Source organism: Lethenteron reissneri, chromosome 27 (genome assembly GCF_015708825.2).
Source record: "Lethenteron reissneri isolate LAM-NWPU_2019-01 chromosome 27, ASM1570882v1, whole genome shotgun sequence".
Classification (NCBI taxonomy): Eukaryota; Metazoa; Chordata; class Hyperoartia; order Petromyzontiformes; family Petromyzontidae; genus Lethenteron; species Lethenteron reissneri.
In genome coordinates this window covers 18,571,322-18,598,857 of record NC_083805.1, presented here as the reverse complement: position 1 = coordinate 18,598,857, position 27,536 = coordinate 18,571,322, and the positions used below count along the sequence as shown (strand labels likewise).

The 27,536-nt window shown below is 49.4% G+C and overlaps 1 protein-coding gene across 1 annotated transcript in view; it reads left to right on the top strand.

Annotated features, from left to right (window-relative positions):
• The window catches only part of LOC133348237 (uncharacterized), a 35,150-nt gene extending 16,543 nt beyond the window's left edge, over positions 1–18,607 (top strand). Inside the window, exons 4-7 of the mRNA XM_061560954.1 lie at positions 11,304–11,556; positions 12,168–12,357; positions 14,289–14,325; positions 16,269–18,607. Of these exons, the coding sequence (XP_061416938.1) occupies positions 11,304–11,556; positions 12,168–12,357; positions 14,289–14,325; positions 16,269–16,301 (513 nt within the window). The 3' untranslated portion in view covers positions 16,302–18,607. The remainder of the gene's footprint in view (positions 1–11,303; positions 11,557–12,167; positions 12,358–14,288; positions 14,326–16,268) is intronic.
• The last annotated feature ends 8,929 nt before the right edge of the window (positions 18,608–27,536 follow it).

Below are 27,536 nucleotides of genomic sequence, written 5' to 3'. Positions count from 1 at the left end.
CTCCTACCTCTATTGCCTCCCTTAATAAAATCAGGGAGTCCGAAATCCTTCTTCCTGGCACCGCACACGTCTGGTCGGGTTCGACTACTCCCTCCACCACCTTCCCCAGGCGCGTCGCAGCTATTTTTGCCATAATCTTGTAGTCCGAGTTCAGGAGGGTAACTGGACGCCAGTTTCCCAACTCTCTCCGGTCCCCCTTCTTATACATCAGTGTGATGAGCCCCTCACACATTTCTTCTGGCACCAGTCCGCCCTCCAGCATTTCCCTATACATCTGCAGCATGTCCCCTTTCATTAAATCCGAGAATGTAATATAGAATTCTGCTGGAATTCCATCCAGTCCTGGCGTCCTATTCTTATTCTGCCTCCTTACTGCCTCCTCCACTTCCTCCATCTGGATCCTCCCTCCCAGTACCTCTGGGTTCTTAACCTCATGTCTTAGCTCCCCTAGTAGTGCCTCCCTTATTCCCTTATCCGTTCCCTTCCTCCCATACAACTCCCCATAGTACTCCTCCGCTATCTCTATCATACCCTCTGTCGTTGCCTGCCTGCCTCTGACCGGACTCACCAATTCCCTAAGTGTGTTGTCTCCTGCCTTGCATTTCTTAAAGAAGAAACTCGTACATTTCTCTCCCTGTTCCGTTGCCCTGACCCTTGCCCTGTATGCCATTTGTTTGACTCTTTTCTCCAATACCGAGGATAACCTTCCCTTCAATCTCCGTATATCCTCACCCACCGGGAATCCCAGCTCAAGTAACCTGTGCTTCTCGATTCTAGCGTTCCACAGCTGCAGTTCCCTGTTTACACTCCTACTATGTGTCTGGAAGAGGGCCTTTATCCGGCCCTTCACCATGCTCCACCACTCCACCCTCGTGGCAAAGCATTCCTGCAGGGTCGTCCAGTCTTCGTACTTCCTTACAAAGTCTTCCACGACCCTTCTGTCTTCCAACAGGCTTACATTCATTTTCCAGGTTCCCTTCCCCATCTTCAGGCCACCTGGAATACCGAGCTTTGCCTTCACCAAATTGTGATCTGACAAGGGGAAGGGTTCCAGGTCTGCTCCATCCACCTTCACATTGGCAGACACAAAGATGAAATCTATTCGTGATTGCGTTCTACCGCCCTTATCCGACCACGTGTATCCCGGTCTCACCGGGTGTACCTTTCTGAAGGTGTCAGTCATTTTAAAATCCTCTATCAGCTCCTTCAACTTCCTAGAGGAAGGGTCGAGCCTCCTCCTCCCAGCCACCGATAATAGGTCTGCCAGGCACAACGGGCAGTTAAAATCACCCCCCATTATGACTTGCCATCTCGTCTCGAGCAGGGTCGCTACATTATTCCATAGGTCCACTCTTTCTGTGCACGTCGTGGGGGCGTACACATTTATTAGTCTCAGGTTTGCCTCTCCATAAGACACGTCCACATAATGGAGGCGGCCCGGGATCACCTCTTGGGACCCGATTATCTGTATACCCCTCCTGCCTAGGAGGGTAACCACCCCCGTGCATCGATTTTCATTACTCCCGGACCAAAAGTAGTAGCCATCCCAGCTCTCCAACAGCTCCTCCCGGCCCAGGGTGTATGGTAGGTGTCATTCCTGGAGGAAGACCACCTCCCACTTGATAGCCTGTAGCAGTTGTATTATTGCTCCTCTCCTCCCCTTTCCCTTCAAGCTCCTCACATTTACGGACGCCACGGAAAGTTCCATGTTGGGATGTGTCTCAGTCCGAAGCGGCCTTCTCCGCTCGCCCTCCGTAACCGTCTTCATTCGCCAGTTCCCGCATTTTCATTTTGCCCCTTGTTCTCAAGGGTTTCCCCCTGCGCCGGCTCTCCACCCTTTCCTCCATCCCCTCCCTCGAGGCCTCGGTGTCCGGCGAGGAGTCCGAGGATTCCGTGCTGCCTAAAGGGGCGCCTCTTTTTGGGGCTCTCCGTATCCTCCTTTTCCTTCCGATTGGTCCCTCCCATGTCTCGCTACCGCCTTCCTCCTGCTGTCGTTCCCCTTTTCCTTCATCCTCCTCCACCGCCTCCGCCCAGTCTTCCACGGTCGTCTCGGAGATGCTGCCCATGCCGTCGCTCCCCTCCACCGCCAGCCCCTCTTCCTGCTCGCTCGATGTCAATTCTGCTCTTTTTGCATGTCTCTCCCCTTCTCCCCCTCCATCCGTCACTGGTGGCTGCTGCTCAGCCACCTCCCCACGTCCTTCCCTCACCAGTTCCTTATCCGGGTCCAGTTTGGTCCCACCCCCTTCCTCATCCCTCGCTCCTCCTACCCTTTACGCCCTAACCTTGTTGGCGTATGACTCCGGACAATTTTTGTACAGATGTTCTCGGCTACCGCAGAGGTTACATTGTGCCGGAACACTGCATTCTTCTACCTCGTGGTCCAGTGCCTTGCATCTATAGCAGATTTTTGTCTTGCACACTGCAGCGAGGTGACCGCTGCCCCCACACCTCCTAAACAGTTTAGGTTGTCCGGCATACACAACATATCCCCGGTTGCCTCCTATGTTCAGGGCACTCGGGATGTGTCTCAAGGTCCCTCCCTCTGTTTTCAGCCGCACCCTCCATTGTCTTGCCCCTGTCCATATCCCCACTGAGTCCCTCACCTTTTTACAGCCCGACAGTACCAAGCAGTGCTGTCTTGGCCAGACCTCCACGTCGTGGTCATGTAGGGCTTCATTGTATAGGAAAATAGTCACCACCTTCGTGTCCAGCTCTGATAACGGTTGTAGCTTCATTGATATCAATGGCTTCTCCTCCGCCTTTTCCTCGAAGCGGGTCATAAATCTTTGTAGCAGGGGGCTTGAGTTGAAGCTTACATCAAACGCCCTCCCTCCCGGCAGAGTTATCAAACAGTACAAGTCTGTCAGCTCTATTTGTAGCAAGCCCATCATTATTGAACGTACAAAGGTCGCTCGGTCGATGGTCACTTCTTCTGCTACCTCGTCCTTCATCATTACTCTGACGCAATTATGTCGTTTGACATGAGGTGGTGTCAGACTCACCCCTGCCCCGCCTCGCCATTTTCCGTCTCGTTCCCGGGGCCTCCCAGCTCCCACCGGTCCAGCGTCCACTGTCGCGTTCTCCCTCCGGGCCTCCCCCTGCCCCAGGGTTGCTGGCGTCTCTCTGGCTTCGTTCCCCACCCTCCGCTCGGGGGCACCCGCCTCTCTGCGTCCGGACGCCGTACCTTTTTCTCCTCGGCCTCCCTCACCCACTACATCAGCTCCCGCCCTCCCATCCAGTTCCTCCATCCTCTCCTTCTGCCGTGCCTCCGCCACGTTCCCCTCCATCCGTCTCCGTGCCTCCTCCACTCATCCCCCTGCTGCCAGCCGGTCGGTCTGGTTGCCCCAGTCCCCTCCGGCAGCGTAGGTGGTGTCGGTGGCCCTCTGCTTTCGCCGCGTCTTCTTCTTGTCTCCTGCAGACACCGTCTGGCCAACTCGGTCGTCCAGGCTCCCTCAGCAGTGCAGGTGGCATTCATTTCTCTTGACGCACTCCCTGCTTCCTTTTCATCTGCTGCGAGCATAAGCTGGGCGGCTCGGTCATCCCGGTCTCCTTCAGCAACTCGGGTGGCCCTCGTGGTCCTTGACTCTCGCCGTTTCCCCTCTTCGTCTGTTGCGATTTCCGTCTCCATTCTCCAGCAGTCCCCGCTTCTTGGCAGCGTGGTCATCCCTGACCACACTGTCAGGGCCCTCGCAGGCCTCGGGGCTGGTGGCTAGGTCTCACTTGAGATCCGGACGGGCTGGAAGGAACACCTCGATGCTCCTGGTGTCTCCCCTGGCAAGCCAGGGCAGTTTCCCCCTCATCGGGCAATTCGCCAGAATGGTGAGACTCTGCTGTCTCCCGTTCTTATATAGAGCAGCAGCAGGGTGACGTCATCATTAACTCATCAGGTGCAAAGATTTGAGGGGGGGTTATTGTAATTATATACTAGATTAGTAATCAGGCTATTCTTACGATGTGAGTTGTAGATTAGTAATCATTTGGAATGTGTTTTATTGTGATTATGCTACATTAGTAATCAGTTAGTGTTTGTTTCCCTTATAAGAAATTGTAATGTATCTTATTTAATAATACGCTTCCAGGCCGCACTGATTACTAATGTAGCATAATCACAATAAAACACATTCCAAATGATTGCTAATCTACAACTCGCATCGTAACAATAGCCTGATTACTAATCTAGTATAAAATTACAATAACCCCCCCTCAAATCTTTGCACCTGATGAGTTAATGAGTTAATGATGACGTCACCCTGCTGCTGCTCTATATAAGAACGGGAGACAGCAGAGCCTCACCATTCTGGCGAATTGCCCGATGAGGGGGAAACTGCCCTGGCTTGCCAGGGGAGACACCAGGAGCATCGAGGTGATCCTTCCAGCCCGTCCGGATCTCAAGTGAGACCTAGCCACCAGCCCCGAGGCCTGCGAGGGCCCTGACCGTGTGGCCAGGGATGACCACGCTGCCAAGAAGCGGGGACTGCTGGAGAATGGAGACGGAAATCGCAACAGACGAAGAGGGGAAACGGCAAGAGTCAAGGACCACGAGGGCCACCCGAGTTGCTGAAGGAGACCGGGATGACCGAGCCGCCCAGCTTATGCTCGCAGCAGATGAAAAGGAAGCAGGGAGTGCGTCAAGAGAAATGAATGCCACCTGCACTGCTGAGGGAGCCTGGGACGACAGAGTCGGCCAGACGGTGACTGCAGGAGATAAGAAGAAGACGCGGCGAAAGCAGAGGGCCACCGACACCACCTACGCTGCCGGAGGGGACTGGGGCAACCAGACCGACCCGCTGGCAGCAGGGGGATGCGTGGAGGAGGCATGGAGACGGATGGAGGGGAACGTGGCGGAGGCACGGCAGAAGGAGAGGATGGAGGAACTGGATGGGAGGGCGGGAGCTGATGGAGTGGGTGAGGGAGGCCGAGGAGAAAAAGGTACGGCGTCCGGACGCAGAGATGCGGGTGCCCCCGAGCGGAGGGTGGGGAACGAAGCCAGAGAGACGCCAGCAACCCTGGGGCAGGGGGAGGCCCGGAGGGAGAACGCGACAGTGGACGCTGGACCGGTGGGAGCTGGGAGGCCCCGGGAACGAGACGGGAAATGGCGAGGCGGGGCAGGGGTGAGTCTGACACCACCTCATGTCAAAGGACATAATTGCGTCAGAGTAATGATGAAGGACGAGGTAGCAGAAGAAGTGACCATCGACCGAGCGACCTTTGTACGGTCAATAATGATGGGCTTGCTACAAATAGAGCCGACAGACTTGTACTGTTTGATAACTCTGCCGGGAGGGAGGGCGTTTGATGTAAGCTTCAACTCAAGCCCCCTGCTACAAAGATTTATGACCCGCTTCGAGGAAAAGGCGGAGGAGAAGCCATTGATATCAATGAAGCTACAACTGTTATCAGAGCTGGACACGAAGGTGGTGACTATTTTCCTATACAATGAAGCCCTACATGACCACGACGTGGAGGTCTGGCTAAGACAGCACTGCTCGGTACTGTCGGGCTGTAAAAAGGTGAGGGACTCAGTGGGGATATGGACAGGGGCAAGACAATGGAGGGTGCGGCTGAAAACAGAGGGAGGGACCTTGAGACACATCCCGAGTGCCCTGAACATAGGAGGCAACCGGGGATATGTTGTGTATGCCGGACAACCTAAACTGTGTAGGAGGTGTGGGGGCAGCGGTCACCTGGCTGCAGTGTGCAAGACAAAAGTCTGCTATAGATGCAAGGCACTGGACCACGAGGTAGAAGAATGCAGTGTTCCGGCACAATGTAACCTCTGCGGTAGCCGAGAACATCTATACAAAAATTGTCCGGAGTCGTACGCCAACAAGGTTAGGGCGTATAGGGTAGGAGGAGTGAGGGATGAGGAAGGGGGTGGAACCAAACTGGACCCGGATAAGGAACTGGTGAGGGAAGGACGTGGGGAGGTGGCTGAGCAGCAGCCACCAGCGACGGATGGAGGGGGAGAAAGGGAGAGGCATGCAAAAAGAGCAGAATCGACATCGAGCGAGCAGGAAGAGGGGCTGGCGGGGAAGGGGAGCGACGGCATGGGCAGCATCTCCGAGACGACCGTGGAAGACTGGGCGGAGGCGGTGGAGGAGGAGGAAGGAAAAGGGGAACGACAGCAGGAGGAAGGCAGTAGCGAGACATGGGAGGGACCAATCGGAAGGAAAAGGAGGATACGGAGAGCCCCAAAAAGAGGCGCCCCTTTAGGCAGCACGGAATCCTCGGACTCCTCGCTGGACACAGAGGCCTCGAGGGAGCGGATGGAGGAAAGGGTGGAGAGCCGGCGCAGGGGGACACCCTTGAGAACAAGGGGCAAAATAAAATTGCGGGAACTGGCGAATGAAGACGGTTACGGAGGGCGAGCGGAGAAGGCCACTTCGGACAACATGGAACTTTCCGTGGCGTCCGTAAATGTGAGGAGCTTGAAGGGAAAGGCGAGGAGAGGAGCAATAATACAACTGCTACAGGCTACCAAGTGGGAGGTGGTCTTCCTCCAGGAATGCCACCTACCATACACCCTGGGCCGGGAGGAGCTGTTGGAGAGCTGGGATGGCTACTACTTTTGGTCCGGGAGTAATGAAAATCGATGCACGGGGGTGGTTACCCTCCTAGGCAGGAGGGGTATACAGATAGTCGGGTCCCAAGAGGTGATCCCGGGCCGCCTCCATTATGTGGACGTGTCTTATGGAGAGGCAGACCTGAGACTAATAAATGTGTACGCCCCCACGACGTGCACAGAAAGAGTGGACCTATGGAATAATGTAGCGACCCTACTCGTGACGAGACGGCAAGTCATAATGGGGGGTGATTTTAACTGCCCGTTGTGCCTGGCAGACCTATTATCGGTGGCTGGGAGGAGGAGGCTCGATCCTTCCTCTAGGAAGTTGAAGGAGCTGATAGAGGATTTTAAAATGACTGACGCCTTCAGAAAGGTACACCCGGTGAGACCGGGATACACGTGGTCGGATAAGGGTGGTAGAAGGCAATCACGAATAGATTTCATCTTTGTGTCTGCCAATGTGAAGGTGGATGGAGCAGACCTGGAACCCTTCCCCTTGTCAGATCACAATTTGGTGAAGGCAAAGCTCGGTATTCCAGGTGGCCTGAAGATGGGGAAGGGAACCTGGAAAATGAATGTGAGCCTGTTGGAAGACAGAAGGGTTGTGGAAGACTTTGTAAGGAAGTACGAAGACTGGACGACCCTGCAGGAATGCTTTGCCACGAGGGTGGAGTGGAGCATGGTGAAGGGACGGATAAAGGCCCTCTTCCAGACACATAGTAGAAGGAGGAGTGTAAACAGGGAACTGCAGCTGTGGAACGCTAGAATCGAGAAGAAGCACAGGTTACTTGAGCTGGGATTCCCGGTGGGTGAGGATATACGGAGATTGAAGGGAAGGTTATCCTCGGTATTGGAGAAAAGAGTCAAACAAATGGCATACAGGGCAAGGGTCAGGGAAACGGAACAGGGAGAGAAATGTACGAGTTTCTTCTTTAAGAAATGCAAGGCAGGAGACAACACACTTGGGGAATTGGTGAGTCCGGTCAGAGGCAGGCAGGCAACGACAGAGGGTATGATAGAGATAGCGGAGGAGTACTATGGGGAGTTGTATGGGAGGAAGGGAACGGATAAGGGAATAAGGGAGGCACTACTAGGGGAGCTAAGACATGAGGTTAAGAACCCAGAGGTACTGGGAGGGAGGATCCAGATGGAGGAAGTGGAGGAGGCAGTGAGGAGGCAGAATAAGAATAGGACGCCAGGACTGGATGGAATTCCAGCAGAATTCTATATTACATTCTGGGATTTAATGAAAGGGGACATGCTGCAGATGTATAGGGAAATGCTGGAGGGTGGACTGGTGCCAGAAGAAATGTGTGAGGGGCTCATCATACTGATGTATAAGAAGGGGGACCGGAGAGAGTTGGGAAACTGGCGTCCAGTTACGCTCCTGAACTCGGACTACAAGATTATGGCAAAAATAGCTGCGACGCGACTGGGGAAGGTGGTGGAGGGAGTAATCGAACCCGACCAGACGTGTGCGGTGCCAGGAAGAAGGATTTCGGACTCCCTGATTTTATTAAGGGAGGCAATAGAGGTAGAAGGAGAGAGGGGATGCCCCCTAGGGCTTCTTAGCCTGGATCTTGAGAAGGCTTTCGACCGCCTCTCGCACGAGTATATGTTCGCAGTGTTGGAAAAAATAGGAGTGAGGGGACCCTTGGTCGATTGGGTGAGGCGTCTTTACCAAGGGCTCAAGACCAGACTACTGATAAATGGGGAGCTCTCGGGGACAATTCCAGTAGAGTCAGGGGTGAGACAGGGGTGCCCGATGTCCGCGGTTCTATTTGTAATGTGTATGGAACCCCTTGCACAGGCAATAAGAAACAATGAGGAGATTAAGGGAGTGACCATCCCCGGGAATAAGGAACAGGGGAAGGTGGCGCTATATATGGATGACGTAGTCGTGCTCTGTAGGGACGTGGCATCAGTGTGGGGGGCCATGAAGGAGACAAACCGCTTCGGCCTGGCCTCCGGCTTGAAGGTGAATGCGAGGAAGAGCGAATTGATGGCCTTCGGGGACCCGAGACTATTTGAGGGTCGGCCGCCTGAGTTGGGGATAAAGACGGAGGAAGTCAAGGTCTTGGGAGTGTCCTTTTGCCGAGAAAGGTCGGCGGAACGAAACTGGGACGGGAGGATAAAGCAGGTAAAGGGACAGTTAGGCAAGTGGGCCGGGAGACGGCTCACGATGGAAGGGAGGATTCTGGTAGTGAGGGTGGTGGTTTTACCAACACTCAACTACCTCGCATATGTGTACCCGCCAGGTAGGAGGGAGGCAAGAATCCTGGAATCGATGTTGTTTAAATTCATTTGGGGAGGCGGGATGGATAGAGTGAAGAGAGTGGTGATGTGTAAACGCGTCGAGAACGGGGGGAAAGGTGCCCCAAATATTGCACGTGTGCTGTCCTCAATTTTTGTGTGCAACACTTTGAGGTTATTCTTTTCCGAAGAGCCCCGGGGGAAGGCCGCGTGTTATTTAAGGTATCGCCTGATGTGGCTCCTGAGGGGGCTTGGGATGACCCAATTACCGGCGGGCACGCCCTTGGCCTGGCCACAAGGATGGCTGAATGCGGCGGTGGGTGACTACATAAAAGAGTACAATTTGAGTCAGAGAGGGGGATCGTGGAACTCCAAGGAGGTATTGGCCAAAGTAAACGAAGGGGAGGCCTGCGAGGGGGTGATGGGCGCGAAGAGGACTATGTACCGTCAAGTGTGGAGGAACACTTCATCAACGGCGCTCACAAAAGAACAGAGAGATCTGTCCTGGTTGGCGGTGTGGGATAGATTGGAGACGAGGGGCTTCATGTTTTCTCGCCGAATGGCACGTTCGCCCAAATGCCCGAGGGGCTGCAACACAGATGAGGACGCGGTGCACGTCATGGTGAGGTGTCCCTTCGCACAGGAGGTGTGGAGACTGAGCAGTCCGCTGTTGTCCTGGTTTTACCCGTCGCAGGTGATAAGTCGGGACATTATGTGGGGAGTCTTAAGGGAGGTGCGGGGAGATGACAGAGATCGAACGTGGGCTATAATAGGCACGACAAAGGAGGCCTTGTGGGGAGCTCGCAGAAAAGAGTTGGATGGGTCCCCTATATCACCGTTGGAGGTGTGCTACTGGGCGAGGAGGTTGCTAGAAAGGGTGATGGAAGTAGACCGGGTTAGGCTGGGATACAAGGCCGCAGGTGTGAAGTGGAAGTGGCCCCTACCCGGGGTGGGGTAGCGAGGGGACCGGCGGGTATAGGGAAGGGATAGTGAAGGATGGCCACGCACATTTTAGCCGGCCTGCTAAATCATGTGGGCGAGGAATGTACGTGTTCGATCGGGGGAAGGCGATGTGATGGAGCAAGCGCATGGGTGAATGGTGGTGATGAATGTGAATAAGGGGAACGGGGCGGTGTGCGTTATGGCGGCGAGCTTTGTTTTGTTGCATTGTATGTGGGTGGAGCCCGCGGATGTGACGGAGACTCGAAGGGGCCAACCGGGGCGCCCGGGAAGGAGTGGTTTTCAGTACTCTCTTTGGTTTTCCTTGTACCCGTTGAGAAGTTAATAAAAACCTTTAAATCGCAATTACCAGCGAAACGTCGTACTCAAATTGTAAATGTTGTGGTTTCACGCTTCAACACACCGGTGGGCAAAAGCAGTGAACTATTTGTCTTTTGTCAACGTGACACTTTTTTACTGATTGGCCGTGTCGGGTGGTGGAGGGTTACGACACATTTATAAATGACGCGATCTAAACCCAAAACGTTGATTATGAATAATATTGGTCGCGAAAGCCTACGTGTATGTTTGTTCATGTAAAAGAAATATAGTACAGGACTTAAAAAATGTCCTGGCCTTAATCAGGGATCGAGGGAGACGCCTTTGATTAATCCTGGTCCTCAAGTAAACCAATTGTATGGTTTCACCATCGCTACCAATTTTAACGGAAGAACAAAACCCAACATTACATTAACTTGGGTTCACTCAATTTGGCAGAATTCATCTGTGAGAATGAATACAAATATCGGTTTGACTCTCGTGCGACGAATGTTACCTTCAATGCCAGAGCGAGTGATGAATCGCTGCCCACTCCTTTATGGACCAGAAGTTCAACCGACGGGATTTTATATGTAGTTCTTTGGTAGCCTGATCTGTCGGCCGCTCTCTAACGTGGAGGGTTGCACTACTCTATGTGCGAGAGTTCCCAATGGATTATTTGTCTCTTGGAATGACCACCGGAATGGGACAATCGCAATAAAACTGTGGCTGGAAGAGACAAAACATTACTTTACATAAATGAATTTAATTTATTAATTAAAAAAATACACCAGGTATTGGGTTAGACTCCAGCTCGTTTAGAATACAGCTGCTAGAGTCCTTACACCCCTCAGTTTTGCGAGCACGTCATCACCATCGTTACCATCACACATCCGCTCTCTTGTCAGTGGCTGAATGAGTGGGTGAGTCTTTGAATGAGTAGGTGAGAAGGTGACTGAGTGAGTGTGTGAGTGAGTGGGTAAATTTGTCTTTACTCCCCGCCATGGTCTGTCCGTACAACTTTCCAGTTCTGCGTATTCCCTGATTTCCATACACGGGCCGCATTGGTGGGATGTACTACTGGGCATCTATGAAAAAGAGCTACATTGCTAATCGAATTTCTTCAGGATAATTAATGATTCTGATTCTGAAATGCACCACTTTACAAATTGTTCCATATTATTCCGTAATATGGTTTTGCGCCTGTGTGTTTTACCTTCCCCTTTAGATATTTTACTATAGCAACACGATCAATCATCAACTGGAAGCATCTGAAGGATATACGTTCTTTGGGAACATACAGAGTGGAGACGCCTCTCTGGCTATCGAATATGTTTACGCCGTTAAATTCAGATCATTCTCCTGTAAGCTGATCACGTGGAGAGAGCTACGTATCGACAACGCCTTTTGTTTAATAAGTGGCTCAGGGGGGACACGTCATCCTACAACTGCTCTTACTGCCAACCCATCAAAACAAAATGGTAAACTCAAGCAGTGGTGATGCTGTTATCTCCCTCGCCTAGTATGCAGGAAGTTGTGAGTTCAATCCCGACCCTGACTATGCCTGTTGTATATTTGGAGTCCCCGTGTTCTCTCTATATCTCTCCGAGGTCGCTTGTATTTATCTTCGGGTCCTCCGGTTTTTCCCTCCACATTTAGAATCAACATTACACGTTTAGATAATTTGGCTGCTGCTATGACATTTCCACGTGATAGGCTACTTTGCTGAGCTACCATTTGTGACCATGTCATTTTTGAAAAATAGATGCTTGTCCAGTGGGCGTTACCTGATAAACTAAAAGTTTAGTTTTAGTCTGGGTCTCGAAGAGTATGGGTTTCTGTGAGTTTATGTGGGTCTATATGAGTCTCTGGATCTCTGTGGTTCTATATGGGTCTTTGATTATGGGTCTCTATGGGTGTATGTGGGTTTATGGGTCTCTATGACTGTCAAAACCGCACGTTTAGAGTACGCGGTTGCTGCAATATTGTTCCACACGATAAGCAACTTCGTTAAGCTATCATATATAGCCAGGTTGCTTCTGAAAAAGAGCTACATTACACAGTTTTACCTGTAATTTTTTGTTTTATATAGACGTGGGTGGCACTTCATCTCCCCGTGTGTCGATCGGAGGTGGCAAAGTCTACATGGAAGATTGGGTGTGGATGGTGATAGCGGCCGTGGGCTTCGTAGTCCTCGTCATCATCATTGCACTCCTCGCCGTGTGGACCTACCGCAGGAATCAGCAGCGGATCATCGAGCGCTACAACAACAGGAGGACGAGGTGGGCTCGTCATCACCGTGACTAGCTCTGCAGAACCACTAGCTTCCTCGCGAGCTGGTGATCCTATGATACCTATCCCACTACATATTATATTTGTATAATACGACGAGAAACAAGGTTTTTTTTTATTTCGATTTAAAGCTTTCGTGACTGCAGGGATTCATCTTCTTGGTTCTTTCGGTAAAGTCACGTAGAAGGGAAATAAAACATAATAAAATAATAAAATATAATAATAAAATATAATAAAATAAACGAATATTAAATAATATAATATAATTATTTTATTATGCTTTATTTTGATTCTTTTATTATTTCCCTTCTACGGGACTTTGCCGAAAGAACCAAGAATAAGGTTTTTTTAGCTGGCTGCCTGGCTAGACTATTGCCATCACCGCTTTAAGAGTTGATGGTCTAGGCAAGGCTGAGATCAGTCTGCATGCAATGTCGAGGTCACACGACGTGCACGCAAGGCATGACGCGAACACCATTACGTGTTGTTATTCCTACCAGTCACATTTGTTGGCAAGTATTTCCTCTGGCCCCAGCACTTGATTAACATACTTTTGACAATGTAGTTCCGATGTCAATGCCATCCTCACACAGATACAATGAGAAATTCCTAGAATTCGCGCAATTTGGATCAAAAGTAGTTAATAAAGCTGGCCAAAGTATTTGGAACCACCTAGTTTCGTCTCTTGGCATCTCAATTCTGCCATCTTTGTCCTCATTTATACTTACTCTATTATTAAAATCACTAAAGTTCAAGTGTAAATGTAATTTTACAACATCATTTTTAAATAATTTAGTAATTGAGGATTGCTTTAATGTTGTCTGGTGGCCTAGTCACCCTTTTAAATAGAGCTTCTTAGCTTAACTGGGCAAATGCACTTTTGATTCTTCAATTGATCAATGGACTGTTTCGGTCATATTCCCAGCAGCGGCGTTTGGCTAGCCATCGAACAAAGTCGGTCACCTCATTGCGCACTTTCAGATTTTAAGAAGCTACTTGAGCTATGCACTTTTAAATCAAGATTTAAAACTAATTTCTTTAGAACTGCTTTTTGTGTTGATTTTGTTGTCTTCGTTAAGCACTATGGCTACGTCCGGTGCTAAACAAGTTCAACATACATACAAATGTTCCAAACACAATCAATTTTGGCGACCACATTTCTGGGACGCTCGCATTCACATTACCACGCTCACGCAACAGCCATCCCCTCCCACAAAATGAGTGGCTCTGTTGCTGTCATTGGCCCCGCCCACTGGTCATAGGGCCTGCCCACTCCACTGCCTTCCACGCCCACTAATCAGGAAGGCCTTCCCTCCATTAACACATTCCTGCGGAGGGAGCTGGTAGGAACGTTGGGTTGCTCGGTCAATGGCCAGGGTCAACAGCGGCGTGGTGTATTCCGCAAATATGCCCGACTGTGAGGGCGGGCACAAACCGGCGTGAGTAGGTTAAACGTTGAGTTTTATAAGGGCACCACGGGGTGAACAGCCCCTCCCCACCCAGCCCCACTCCCCACCCAGCCCCACCCCCCACCCAGCCCCACCCTCCCCACCCAGCCCCTCCCCACCCAGCCCCTCCCCACCCAGCCCCACCCTCCCCACCCAGCCCCTCCCCACCCAGCCCCTCCCCACCCAACCCCTCCCTCCCCACCCAGCCCATCCCTGCACGACAGACGGACACAATAATCCCCTGTGGGCTGGTGGAACCAGTAGGTTCCTACCAGTATAATTATGCTTGCTGGGTAGGAGGAAAGGTTATTTTTTACTTTGGCAAAAATCTATGTATTTTTGCAAATGTTTCAGGACACTGGGACACTATCTAAAATGGCAAGTGTCCTGGCCAAACGTTGGATATCCATTAGTCATTAGTCTCAATGTTCTTGTGTTCAGGTGGTCTGACATTCCCTGTTTTTTCCCAACAGTGAGCTGCAGGAATCAATGTCCTACATTAACATCAAGGTAAGCAACGGTTATGTTGATGATGCTGCGACTGCCAAAGCCATGGGTTATTTAAGCATGATGATGATCATCATCATAGTTTATAGTACATACCACACACCTCATGTACTATATCTTGATGCTAACCTACCAGGCACTCGATGGTTTTGCCCCGCGATGTATACAGGAACGGATCCATTTTAATACTCGAACAATGTCCCTAAGATCTTTGGATCTCGTTCACATACCCGTCTCTCCACAGGTCCAAATAAAATAATTTCTCTTACAACCCATCGGCCATAGAGCCTTTTGAGAGTACATTATTTCAGCATCCTTGGTTCAAGACAAGCAACCTCTGGACCGGCTTTGACACTCATGCACTTACAGAAGGCCGTGTGAAGGAGGCTATTTGCTTAGTTATCTTAATGTTGAATGTCGTTGATTTAAAATCACTGCACTTTGGTATCAGGCCAAATAAAGCCCTGATCACCCTTCTGGGATCACTGTCACCTTCCTAGAATCTCACCCAGATGCAGAATATTGTATGTATGTTGAATTATTTCGCATCGTACGTAGCTAACCGTGCTAAATGGAGAATGCTGGTGAGCAGTGTGGAACAAAGCAGCCACCAGAATAAACACCTAATTATATACCCAAATATTGCACCGCCTGGCTTTGATATTCCTTCTCGAAGACACTGATGGATTCATTAACTGAATCAGAAAATTAGCAGGCTGGTGTGCACAACTTAATGAATGGAAAATTACCTTTCAAAAACAATGCAAATGATTATATTGGCATTCTAAAATGTCTTCATCATCACCATCACTTCTGATTAATACCACGCCTCTCATGCAGGAAGACTGGGCGACAGAACAAAGGGATGTTAGAGATCATTGCTCAGGAAGCAAGTTGGTACAGAAAACATACAAATGTTAAACGCAGTACATTATGGACAAATATACAAAACAAACAGGAATAATAAATGTAAAAAATACAAATAGGCTTAACACTACCCCCATGTTTGTCCATTTTATTTGAGTCTTCTTTATGCGATCTAAACATAGTTTAGTTCTAAATTAATGCATAGATGGGGTGCATTAAGCATATTTTTGGCTATGCTCTTCCACAACTTCCGTGCCAAATAATAAAATACGCCTTCGCTAATTCCTAATTCCGTCCGTAGTTATTGTAATAAAAATCTCTACCAATAAAGTGTACGTTATCATATAGAATATATAATTATGCTAAATATAGCAGGTCTGAGTTATGTAACAAGATAAACCTATCACCAGTATTCCCCATAACTGAAAGACTGCATTTTCAAGCTGAAGCTGCGTACACTTAATACCACACACGTAGAGCTGCCACTGGGACGCTCCCTAATTCCCTTGGCAAGATGACATCAGGACGATGGCATAGCAGAGATGAGATTAGGGCGCTGGGAGTTGCTCTGAGAGCCTTGTGAGCAAGTTCCCTGTTACATGCGTAGAGGACACTCTCCTCTCCACAAACACACAGAGACAGGTCAGGGTTCCAGTCCGTTTATTCCACATCCATAACACACATCTCCCTCCTTCATCCATAGCTCCCTCCTTCATCCACAGCTCTTTCCTTCATCTATAGCTCTCTCCCCATCTCATCCCTTCTCTGACATCCCCTCTCATCCCCACGGTCTCCTCTCATATTTCCTGCCCATCCCCTCATCCCTGTCACCTCATTCCCAGCTACCAATCATATAATCACATCTTGGACTCTCCTCATCTCCCACCACCAAGCACAGATGGTCACATCTCGGACAGTGTCTCCTCATCTCCCGCCACCAGTCACATCATCACACCTCAGGTTACTTCTATCAACTGGTGATGTCAGTATGTAGGGAATGGACATGATGAGGGGACCGCTATGGAGGAGTGTTACACTGCATAACCCGTGTCCCTGTAAACTTAACTCTTGCGTTCTAGGACGTTCCTGAAGAATTTCTTTACGAAAACTAAAGATGTTCCATGCGGTGACAATGCAGGCATCAGTGTGCTCCTGCATTGTCCATTCTCTATCTACTGCTGGGTGAAGGAACAACAACAACAATGGATTTGACACGTGAGGCACGATATGGCGATACGACTGTGGTACAGCGTGCGATGTAAGACGGTCGATAACGGTCGTACCATCAGCTTTGCGCAAGATCGTCGTATAGCGATAATTGTTGCAAATTTAATTCGTAAATAAGATGACATTTTACTTCCTAACATTACATTTCTGAAATAACAATGATTAACGCGTCACATTTATAATTAAACATGCTTAAAAAGTAAATGGGCTTTTCTGTTTCTGGCAAGAATACAGGAGGTGGTAAGATGTTTAAACACCAAAGAGATACATATTGCAAGGCATCAAGTCTGCATTAACCACACATACTTGCGATAACACATGCAAAAAACATGCTTTAATAATAATTAATGCATTGTCGTTGAAACTGATTGGCCTGCTCCAGAGACAGCCACCTTCACAGCTTTGTCTGACCAGTATTAGACTCGAGAACGCCAAAAGGTGAACAGCACAAAGGCAATGTAAATATCAAAGCATTAATAGCTCTGGTTGAGCAGTTAAATCTACGGGGCCCTTTTTGCTGGCATCAAAATTATATAATTAATAACTTTTGTTGGTCATACTTCAATGCAGTCATGCACAGGCACAATGAACAAAACAACAATGGTGTGCTATTATGAGAAAGCACCATTGTTCGAAACGTGTCCCATTCTATTGATTTTTATTTTACGGCAGTGTTGTTGATGAGTGTTTCTTGTGCGCGTTAATTATAATTAAAGTTGGTCGTAAAAAATATTCTCGATACAGTTTTCTTTGTTGGGTTAGATCACGTAAATGTGTTGTAAATCCACCTCCACCCGACACAGCCAGTTAGTAAGGTCTGTCACACGTCAACAGACTATGACCATGTTTAACAATTTTAAATTGTGGTTTTGCTCTCTAACAAATCCATTATTGTTTTCTGAAGTTGTAACATACCAGGAACGTTCTGTTCACGTGACAAACTTTACTGATTGGCTGTGTCGAGTGGAGGTAGCTTTGCAACATATTTACGTGATCTAACCCACGACAAAAACACTTTATCGTGAATAATATTTGTCACGAAAGCCTACTTGTTAGATTTTTATACACCTTAAATTAGGGCTTTTGGTAAAACGTCATGTTTCTTCTGAGGGCCAGTGGTGGCAATTATGACGCCATCGTTTGACCGTGTGCGAGGTCTGTGAGTAGCGGTGCGGATCTTGAACAAGTTACGGTGAGGGAGAATCATGGCTGGCAAAAATGTCGAGAAATATACGGTCTAAGGTTTAGACTCTAAGCGATCTTTATTCATACCGGAAGCACGGACAATCTCAGCAACAATACGATAACTTGCCGAACTCCTCTGATATAAAAAAAATCACGCGTCAAAGCTGCTGAATGGTGCTGATGAGGTATTATTCCCAGTGAGGAGCTCGCATCTGTCTCCAATTCCAAATGGCTCACATGGCGGAGCCTAAACAGACTGAGAGTGGTTTTTGACAGATGCAACTCTCTCATGAAATCATGGCGGGGTATTCTGCACAACTGACCAATTTGCTTGTCACAAGAAACAAACCACAGATCATCTCCTGCGATGTTCTGCAACAGCCCAATGTACTCCTGAAGATTTGTCAATGCCACACCAGAAGTGGTGGCCTGTGCAGAACATTGGGGAAAAACAACATAGGTTGGACGGAAGACACAATGAAGAAGACTTGACAAACGCAAGGGGTGCCACAATGGCTTGGAGATGTTAAATCCCTCGCCTGATGTGCAGAAGGTCGTGGGTTCGATCCTAACCCTGACGATGCCTATTGTATATTTGGAGGCTGTGTGTGTCTCTCTCTCCCCGTGGTGGTCGCGTGCATTTTTCTCCACATTTAGAAACATGTGTTTAGAGTAGTTGCCTGCTATATCGTTGAGCTATCATTTGTGGTCATGTCGCTTCTGAATAGGAGTGCTATAACTCAGTGGGCTTTACCTGGTGAAATAAAAAATAGTTTCCTTCATTTTAATCACATAGTTAATGGAAAACTGATATCGCGTTAATTGCCACACAGTGACATGTATTAACATATCGTATCGTATGAACAATGACATCATTGCAATCATTGTTTATTAGCAGTTCTACGTAATTAAGAACAAAACACGAGTATCTGATTATCCTCGTATTTAACAATTCACTGTGTAACAAAAAAAATGTGTTCCTGGGTAGTGTTGTTATCTTATTGCTTATGCCTCAAAAGTACAGAAAATGGCAATTATCTATTATTCCCCACAAACGTTGCTTTTGTGTCATTCCTTCACATAAAGTCCTGGTAAGTGTGGAGTTGTGAAGGCGGAGGGAGCATAGGAGTACGATGCAACAATGAAGTGCTGGTGCTGCGCCATAATTTTGTTCCGTGCGTGGTGGTCGCCCATCCAAGCACGATCCGGGCTCTGCCTTGCTTAGCTTCCGTCTGTGGAGATCTGGCGCATTTTATGCACATTTCTGGAGGTTTTAGGCACATGTTGACGATTTCTGGCGACTTCGCCCTTTTCTGGTGTTTTTGGGTGATTGTGCAATTTTGGCGATTTCAGGCAATTTCGGGCGAATTTGTTGATTTCAATATAGGCTTTGTAGGCGTCTATCTCTCTATCTTTCTGTACATATGTGCAGATGTGTCCATGTTCAATTTGCGGGTTCATATTCAATGTCCGGGTCCGTGTGTCCGAGGAAAGTTCACACACTGCGCTACACAATTAGCGACCCTCAAGTGGTGGCGGGGGAGATGTTGTATCTCCCTCCTTGCCTGCTACGCAGGAGGACATCATGGGACTCCACGAGGGGTCACGTGGATCGTTCTCCAGATTCCTCCGGCTTTGCTCCCCTCCACGTTTAAAATCAACACGCACTTAGATTATTTAGTGAGTGCGTGGGTGAGCGGATGAGTGATTGAGTGGGTGGATGAGTGGGTGGGTGGGTGAGTGAGCGGATGGGTGAGTGAGCGGATGGGTGAGTGGGTGGGTGAGTGAGCGGATGGGTGAGTGGGTGGCCGAACGGGTGGGCGAGCAGGTGTGTGAGTGGGTGAGTGAGTGGATGGGTGAGTGGATGGGTGAGCGAGTGTCTTGTTGTGACCCGCAGTGTGGATGAGACGATAATCAGTATGGTGGAGGAATCGATGATTGAAGTTGGCAGGTACAAGGAGCACGTTGTGTAAGATGTTTTGCAAAGCCTGATGGACGTGAATGAACATTTGCCTCACGTTATAATTGTATACACAGAGGTTTACGCAATAACTTATTGAATGTTCAAGTTATAAATTAGCATTGAATTCCAAGATATCATCGGGTAGCTCAGAGACCAGAGCACTAATCCAGGCTCCCATGAGTGAACAAAACCAGAGACAAAGATCCCTCCTATAGCCTTAACAGAATGTCGGGACACCTATGAAGGCCTACATGGCGGCGCACTGTTGGGTGGGTGGCACTACGTATGGCCGCCTTTGTCTCTCTAGAGGCGATGTTTAAACACCGCACCAGGTACTAATTTGAGGCTAAGTCGACCCAGGGGAGGGCCAGTTCCGGTTCATATAATCATCATTGGTATTGGCATTGAGTAGGTATCGAAACCGTGTCGCCGGGTTCATAGTGCAGTGTCCTAACCATTACACTAGCGCTTACCAATCTACTCAACAACAACAACAACCGTCATTCGCCACTAAGTGGCGGTGACGTCACCACGACGCTTGTGCCAGGCCATGTGCACCTTGAGGCCACGTGAAGTGTCGAACGCCCGCTGGCAGGAGGTCACGGGGCAGACCCAGGTGCCACGAGTCGACTGACCGAGATGACCGAGATGACTGGCTGATGCACCACCTGTGCCCCCTACTGTGCCAACTTGCTGTGCTTTAGCCACCCGGCGCTCCGCTCGTTGTTGTGAGCGTCGCTCCTCCGCCCTCCGTTGTTGGAGGGCGACTGCCTCCAACTGCCCAGTAGCGTCCTTCACGAGCCTCCTCCACAGAGGCCGATCTTGACACCGCTGGTACCAGTCATCGGCAAGTCCACTCAGCTCCACGTCCTCCTGTACCACCTCTTCTCTAGCCCGTGCCGCGCCCGTTTAGCCCCCTCGATCCGGCCGAACAAAAGCTGTTTAGGCATGCGGTGGCTGGGCATGCGGGCTACATGACCCAGCCAACGCAGCCTTGCCTGCCGGAGGAGCTCACCGATGGGACTTTGCCCAGATCTTTCAAGGTTTTGTGAGCTCCTCACACAATCCAGCCTGGTTAAACCCAGGATGGATCGTAGGCAGGCCAGCCGAAATGTTTCCAACCGGCGAAGATGCTCCATTAGGGGGGTCCACGTTTCGCAAGCGTAGAGAAGGGAGGGAATGACTGTGGCCGAGAAGACCTGAAGCTTCGTGCGGAGCGACAGACCAGGTAGCTTCCACACAGCGTTACACAACCGATGAAAAGATATTGCCGCTCGAGTGATTCGGAGTGAGACCTCTGCTGTTAAACTGGAGCCGGTCATAAGCACACTGCCCAAGTATGGGAAACTCTCCACTCTCTCCACTACAGCCCCATCGCCGATTGGGAGTTGTGGGGGTGGAGTGTCCGATGGTACAAAATACCCAGGCAGGTGCTTAGTTTTGGTGGAGCTGATGGTAAGGCCCCACCTCTTAGTGGCACGCTCCAGTCTCAGCAGCAGCGTCTCCAACTCCTCTTCTGAATGAGCAGCTATTACCAAATAATCGGCATACATAACGTGGTTGACCAATAGGGAGCCATCTCTTGATCGCACCCGGGCGTCGATCAGCCTTCCATTATATCTGTACCAGATGTAAATTCCCCCCACCTACTCGGTCACTCAATCACCCACACTTTTTCATTCGGTCACACACCCACCCTACCCGCCCAGCCACCCACACAGCCACCCAGCACCTGCAGTCGAACTTGTCCACGGCCACCGAAAGGTGGAGTGGGTTCTGCTGCCCGCAGCGGTCGAGGTTGCCGTTGTCCAGGTGGAGGACGTCAACGTTGGAGAAGACGAAGCAGTTGAAGGGCGCCTCCCGGAGCGCCTCTACGTAACCCACGTTTATCAGCTTGGGTGATTGAACGTCCCGCTACCAGCCTGGGAGGTGGCCACGGTTTGAGCACGGTGTGGGGTATGGTGGGAGCACGATACGGCGCACGGTGAGGTTGGCAAGTGGGCTGCAAGGGGTGGGTAGCAAGGGCAGCATCATCAGTAGCAGTGTCAGTAGGACGATAGGGATGTGGAGTGGACCCATTATCACCTCAACTTGGCGTGGTTGAACGGCCCGCTCCCAGCCTGGCACGGTGGGTGCACGGGTGGGATTGGGGGGCACGGGGTGGGGTGGGGTGGGCGGGCACGGGGTGGGAGTATCGGCAGTAGCAGCAGTGTAATCATCAACACTATCACTGGCATGCTCATAATCAACAGCACTTTAATAATGATCATCATCACTCTCATAATTAGATACCACAACCATGACCACCTTAATCACCACCACAATTGCCACGAGCACCGCGTTAATAAACATTCATCACCACAACCATTAATCACCACCTCTACCACCACGGTGATCATCATCACCCCCACTTGCAGAACCACCACCAACACCATCTTAATTATCATCATGCAGATATTCATTACAAATACCACTGAGGTCCACCCCCGCCTGCACCCCCCTGCCCACACCCCTCAGCGCGCACCCCTTATCGCTCACCTGGCAAACCAGGTAGACTGAGCCTGCTGTCTCAGGAGCATTGGGGTGCAGCTGCCTGAGTAGCAGCGCCAGGTGGCGCTGTCGAGCTAGGAACGGAATTACCACGTCGGACGAACATCACCACCTCTATCACGACCACCGCTGTCACCTCCACAATCAACACCATAACCACCAAACATCACCTCCATCATCACCTCAATAATCACGATCATCACCTCCATTACCGCCATCACCAGCATCAACACCTCCATCACCATCATCACTACCTCTATCACCACCACCACCGCCTCCACCATCACCGCCATCTCCACCGCCATCACTTCAATTATCTCCATCAAGACCATCAACAATAACAACACCCGCCAATCGCCACAAAGTGGCGGTGACGTCACCCCAGCGCCTGTGCCAGGCCAGGTGCACGTTGATGCCATGTGAAGTGACAGGCGGTAACGGGTCAGACCCAGGTGCCATGGGTTGCGTGAGCAGCAATCACCAGATCATGAGATCATCAATAGGGAGGCATCCCTCGACTGCACTCGGGCATCTATCAGCCTCCCATTGTATCTGTACCAAATGGAAATCCCTCCAGTACAGCTATGGGAAGCTTCTCGAACTACGTGGTCAAAGATTGTGTTAAATAATGTGGGAGTCAGAGGACATCCATGTTTTACTCCAAGGTGAGCAGGAATGGCTCTGACTTCCAGCCATGTAGCTTTACCCAGGCCTGCCCACCATCATGATGGCCCTTACTGATTGTGACCAGAAAGTCAGGGACTCTGAAAGCAGGAAGAACAGCCCATAGTCCTGGCCTGTTGATGGTATCATAGGCTTTAACCAGGTCAATACAGCAGATATGGTCTTGTAAGATTCCCTACACCTCTGCTCTAGAAAATGGACAGAAAATATGGCATGGGTGTAGGACCTCTCTGGTCTGAGCCCACATTGGCATGAAATATTTCGCAGCAGGGTCGTCCCCATCTTGCCCCATGACGTTGTCTGGGCTGAGGGAATTCCCCTCCCAAAAGACCTCTTGGAAATGCTCTGCAAGCCTGCAGACCAGTTCCCTGGGTTCGGAGATCGGAACACCGTTTTTTCCCCGAAAGATGTTGATAGGTGAGGGGCTGCATGTTACCTTTTCGATAAATTTAAAGAGTGATTTGTGATTGCGGGCTACTGAGGCAGATTCCATCTCCTCAGCATCCCGTGCCCACCACTCATACTTGCAGCGCCACACGGCTGTCTGAAACCTCCGAGTGAAGGCTGCGAGCAAAGGCTGCGGATGTTATAGACGATAAGAGTGAGCCTGTCGTCTCTCAACCAGTCAAAACTTCTTCAGCCAGTCTCTGTGAAGGTCTGGACTGCGTACTCAATGCAGCAATTGCAGCTGCATGAGCCAAAGTCCAAAACCTTACCCATTTCCCCTCAGCATCAGGAAGAGGTGGGGTGACGATACTAACCCCAGATGAAAGTGATGTTGAAATTCCTGCTTGCAACTATCCTCAGCTAGCTGAGACCAGGATATTATGAGTTTAAATGTGGTTCTAAATGAACACCCACCACCGGAGTGGAAGAAAGGCAGACATCTTAAGATGTCAAACCGATAGTCAGTGGGCAGATCAGCTCCATGATAGGTCCTGGTGTCAAGTACATGAGCCCACATTCACTTGTCTGTCACTATGTAGTACAGGAGATGTTATTGTTTGTACTAAGCGTGTATTCAATGTTATATTGATGCACCGATGCTAGAACAGTATCTGGGACAGGTTCTAGAAGGTGTCTGACTCATCGGCATTGTCTGCGTCCCTTCACTGCTGTGAATCTTTGGTGGGGGCGTAAGCAACCATGCCCATTCCTCGCTTCTTGTTGATGGGGAGGTGGGTCCACAGCACCGTGAGACTTACAGCTTCCTACAATTCACCACCATGCGCCCACACCCCTTTCATTATTTTATTTATAAAAGCGTCACTCCTTGTTGTTTGGCAGTTTCCTGCCCCGATTGGAGAACTGTACACCCCTCAAGCTCAATGGAGCCAGAGCCAGTCAACCTGACCTACTGTATTCCGCAGAGGTCCAGGCAGTACCAGTCCATTTCCCAACAGAGGAGTGGTAGCCTCTCATCTGCAACTAGTGTCCGAACATTCCACGTGACCAATTGCAGTATTCTACCGTTTCTTGAGGATCCCCATGAGGGGTGGTTCAATCTGGCTCTGCCAGATGGAGTTTGGCCAGAAGTCATCATAAACTAGTCCCCTGGGGCCTTCAGCACGAGCTTATTTCAGCGTTTCCACCGTGATGTTTGGTAGAATTGGCAAGTGGAGGGGTTACCAGCCCCTCACACACGAACCTAGCTACATACACACCACCACTGTCCCACACACACAAATAGCTTGCACCACCCCCACACACAGCCTGCACCACCAAGTATCAAGGCCTATACACACAACCTATACCATACATACACACACCCTATACCAGGGGTCGGGAAGCTTTTTGACTGGGAGAGCCATAAAAGCCAAATATTTATAAATATATTCATTGAGAGCCATATAGTATTTTTAACGTATAATAAATTAAATATGTCTTACATTTAATGCGACTTCTGGTGCTGCATGGTTTTGCTGATGGCCTTGTAGTCTGGTTCATACGTAGTGAGGTTGAGCTTCATGCAGGCGTTGAGGCTTCCATCAGTTAAACGTGAGCGTAGGTTGGTCTTAATGTTCCTCATATGCGAGAATGACTGCTCACATGCATATGTAGAGCCAAACATGGTCAATACGGCAATACTCACACGCTGCATTGTGTGGTATGTCACAGGAAGATCGTTCCAAGTTTTAAGAATCAGCTGGTCTTCAGGTTGAAGATTTTTCATTTCTGTCCACTTGTGTTCCCTCGCCAGCTCTGCTCGCTGTCGCGCAAGACTTTCCAACTCTCGATTAAGTGACTTGAACTTACTCATCCACATGTCTGATGCCTTCAGGTCAGCAACTTCCAGCTCAAAGTCTCCGATAGAGACCCCGGGGATGCATGTCAGGTCGACTTTGTCCACTGCACACTCATGTGGATGAGTGATGAACTTGAAAAGACCAGTGCGCGCACGAAATTCTCCAAAACGTGCTTTGAATGACTGCAGGAGATTGGACGTAAAGCCAGCTAGCTGCTGGAGATCCAGATGTTGAGTGGAGTCACTTGCTAGGCATGCATCTCTAAATTGTCGCAGTCTTTCAAAGTGCAGAAGACGACCTGTTTCAATGTCCCTGAGAAAGACTCCCAGCTTGCTTTCAAATGCAAACACTGCTTGTTGAAGGGATGAGATTGTATTTCCAATACCTTGCATTTTCACATTGAGCTGGTTCAGATGGCCAGTTATGTCCACGAGATAGTGAAACTGCAGGAGCCAGTCAGTGTTGTCTAGTTCAGGATGCTTGACGCCTTTCATTTCAAGAAAAGTCCGGATTTCACTCAGGCAAGCTGCAAAACGGCTGAGCACCTTCCCCCTTGACAACCAATGCACGTTGCTGTGTAAAAGCAGACCGGGATAATGATTCCCAACTTCTTCTAACAGAGCTTTAAACTGGCGATCATTTAAAGCTCGGGCAACAATAAAGTTGACCACTCGAATGACCAGCGACATCACCTCACCAAGCTCCTGGCCACACGTCTGAGCGCAAAGCGCCTCCTGGTGCAGGATGCAATGAAAACTTAGGATGGCTCTCTTTTCATGTTCACGGAGAAGCGCTACAAATCCTTTGTTCTTCCCCAACATACAGGGTGCACCATCAGTACAGATAGAAATAAGTTTATCCATCGGTAGTTTTTTTTCATTAGCAAACTCCATGAAAGATGTGAATAAATCCTCTCCTCTTGTTGTCCCTTTCATTGGCAAAACAGCCAAGCTTTCCTCACGCTGTGTGTCACCTGCAGCATACCTGGCAATTATACTGAACTGAGATAGATGGCTAACGTCTGTTGACTCAACTAACGCGAGAGAAAAGTATGTCCCGGCGTTTATGTCCTTAATTTGTGTTTCCTCGACTTGATTTGCTATCATAATGCTGCGATCGTGAACAGTTCTTGCTGACAGAGGCATGTCTTCTATTCGTTTGATTATCTTGTCTTTATTTGGGAAGTCATCAAACAGTTCATTGGCCACATCAAGCATGAATGTTTTGGCATACTCGCCATCTGTGAATGGCTTTCCATTCCTTACTATTGCCAAAGCACCCGCAAAGCTAGCGGAATTCCCGTCACCTTGCTTGGTCCACACACGTAGTTGCTGCTGACTCGTCTGCACTCTCCGCTGTAGCTCTTCGCATGCCTTTTTCCTGCTGTCCCCCGCTGGATATTTCGATGCAATGAAGCATGGTGCGTATCGAAGTGCCGCTTTATATTTGACCGTTTCATCGATGCAATTTTATCATTGCATATTAGACATACCGCAGATCCTGCTCTCTCCACAAATGCAAATTCCTCTGTCCACGCAGCCTGGAATGCACGGTAATCATCGTCTTTTTTTCTTTTCCCCATCTTTTCCGTTACAAGGGTTGAAGCGGAAAAACTAGTTGGCTATCTGATCAAATGGATTTCTTCACCTTTACAATGACCCGTGACATGCTCACGAGCCATTGGTTCCCGACCCGACCCACGGGTCACGGGACCCATGAAATTTATCTTCAAAACTAATTTCTGTTTACTTTAAAATGACACAGTATTATTAAGCAATATCACAAGTATTTTAAAATCAGTTCCAAACTGATTTTTTTCATTATTATTTTTTTCAACTCAAAATTGTCTGGGAGCCATATGCCGTCACCGGAAGAGCCATATATGGCTCGCGAGCCATAGGTTCCCGACCGCTGCCCTATACCATACATACACACACCCTATACCATTCTAAATTTGAAGCTTTCGTGACTGCAAGGATTCATACTCTTAGTTTTTTCGGTAAAGTCACGTAGGTAAAAAAATGAAATTAAAATTAATAAAAATGATAATAGAAATTAAATAATAAAAAATCACGACGTTTCGGAGGCAACACAAGTCTCCGTCATTAGGTGGGACCGTCACAGCTAGATTTTCTGTATCAAGTGAGACAGGGATTCCAAGATGCAAGTTCTTAAATACAAGTTAAGGGGGAGGAGGGGGGGAGCTTATCAGAATGTGGTAGTCAATGAATGGAACGTATTGGGAGGGGGGGGCTGGGCTAAAAGAGAGCACGATGTGTACGTGTTTGTGCGCAAGCCCCTGTTGGTGCACTATACGTTATCATGTGCACCAACAGGGGCTTGCGCACAAACACGTCCACGTACACGTCGTGCTCTCTTTTAGCCCCCCCCCCTCCCAATACGTTCCATTCATTGGCTACCACATTCTGATAAGCTCCTCCCCCATAACTTGTATTTAAGAACTTGCATCTTGGAATCCCTGCCTCACTTGA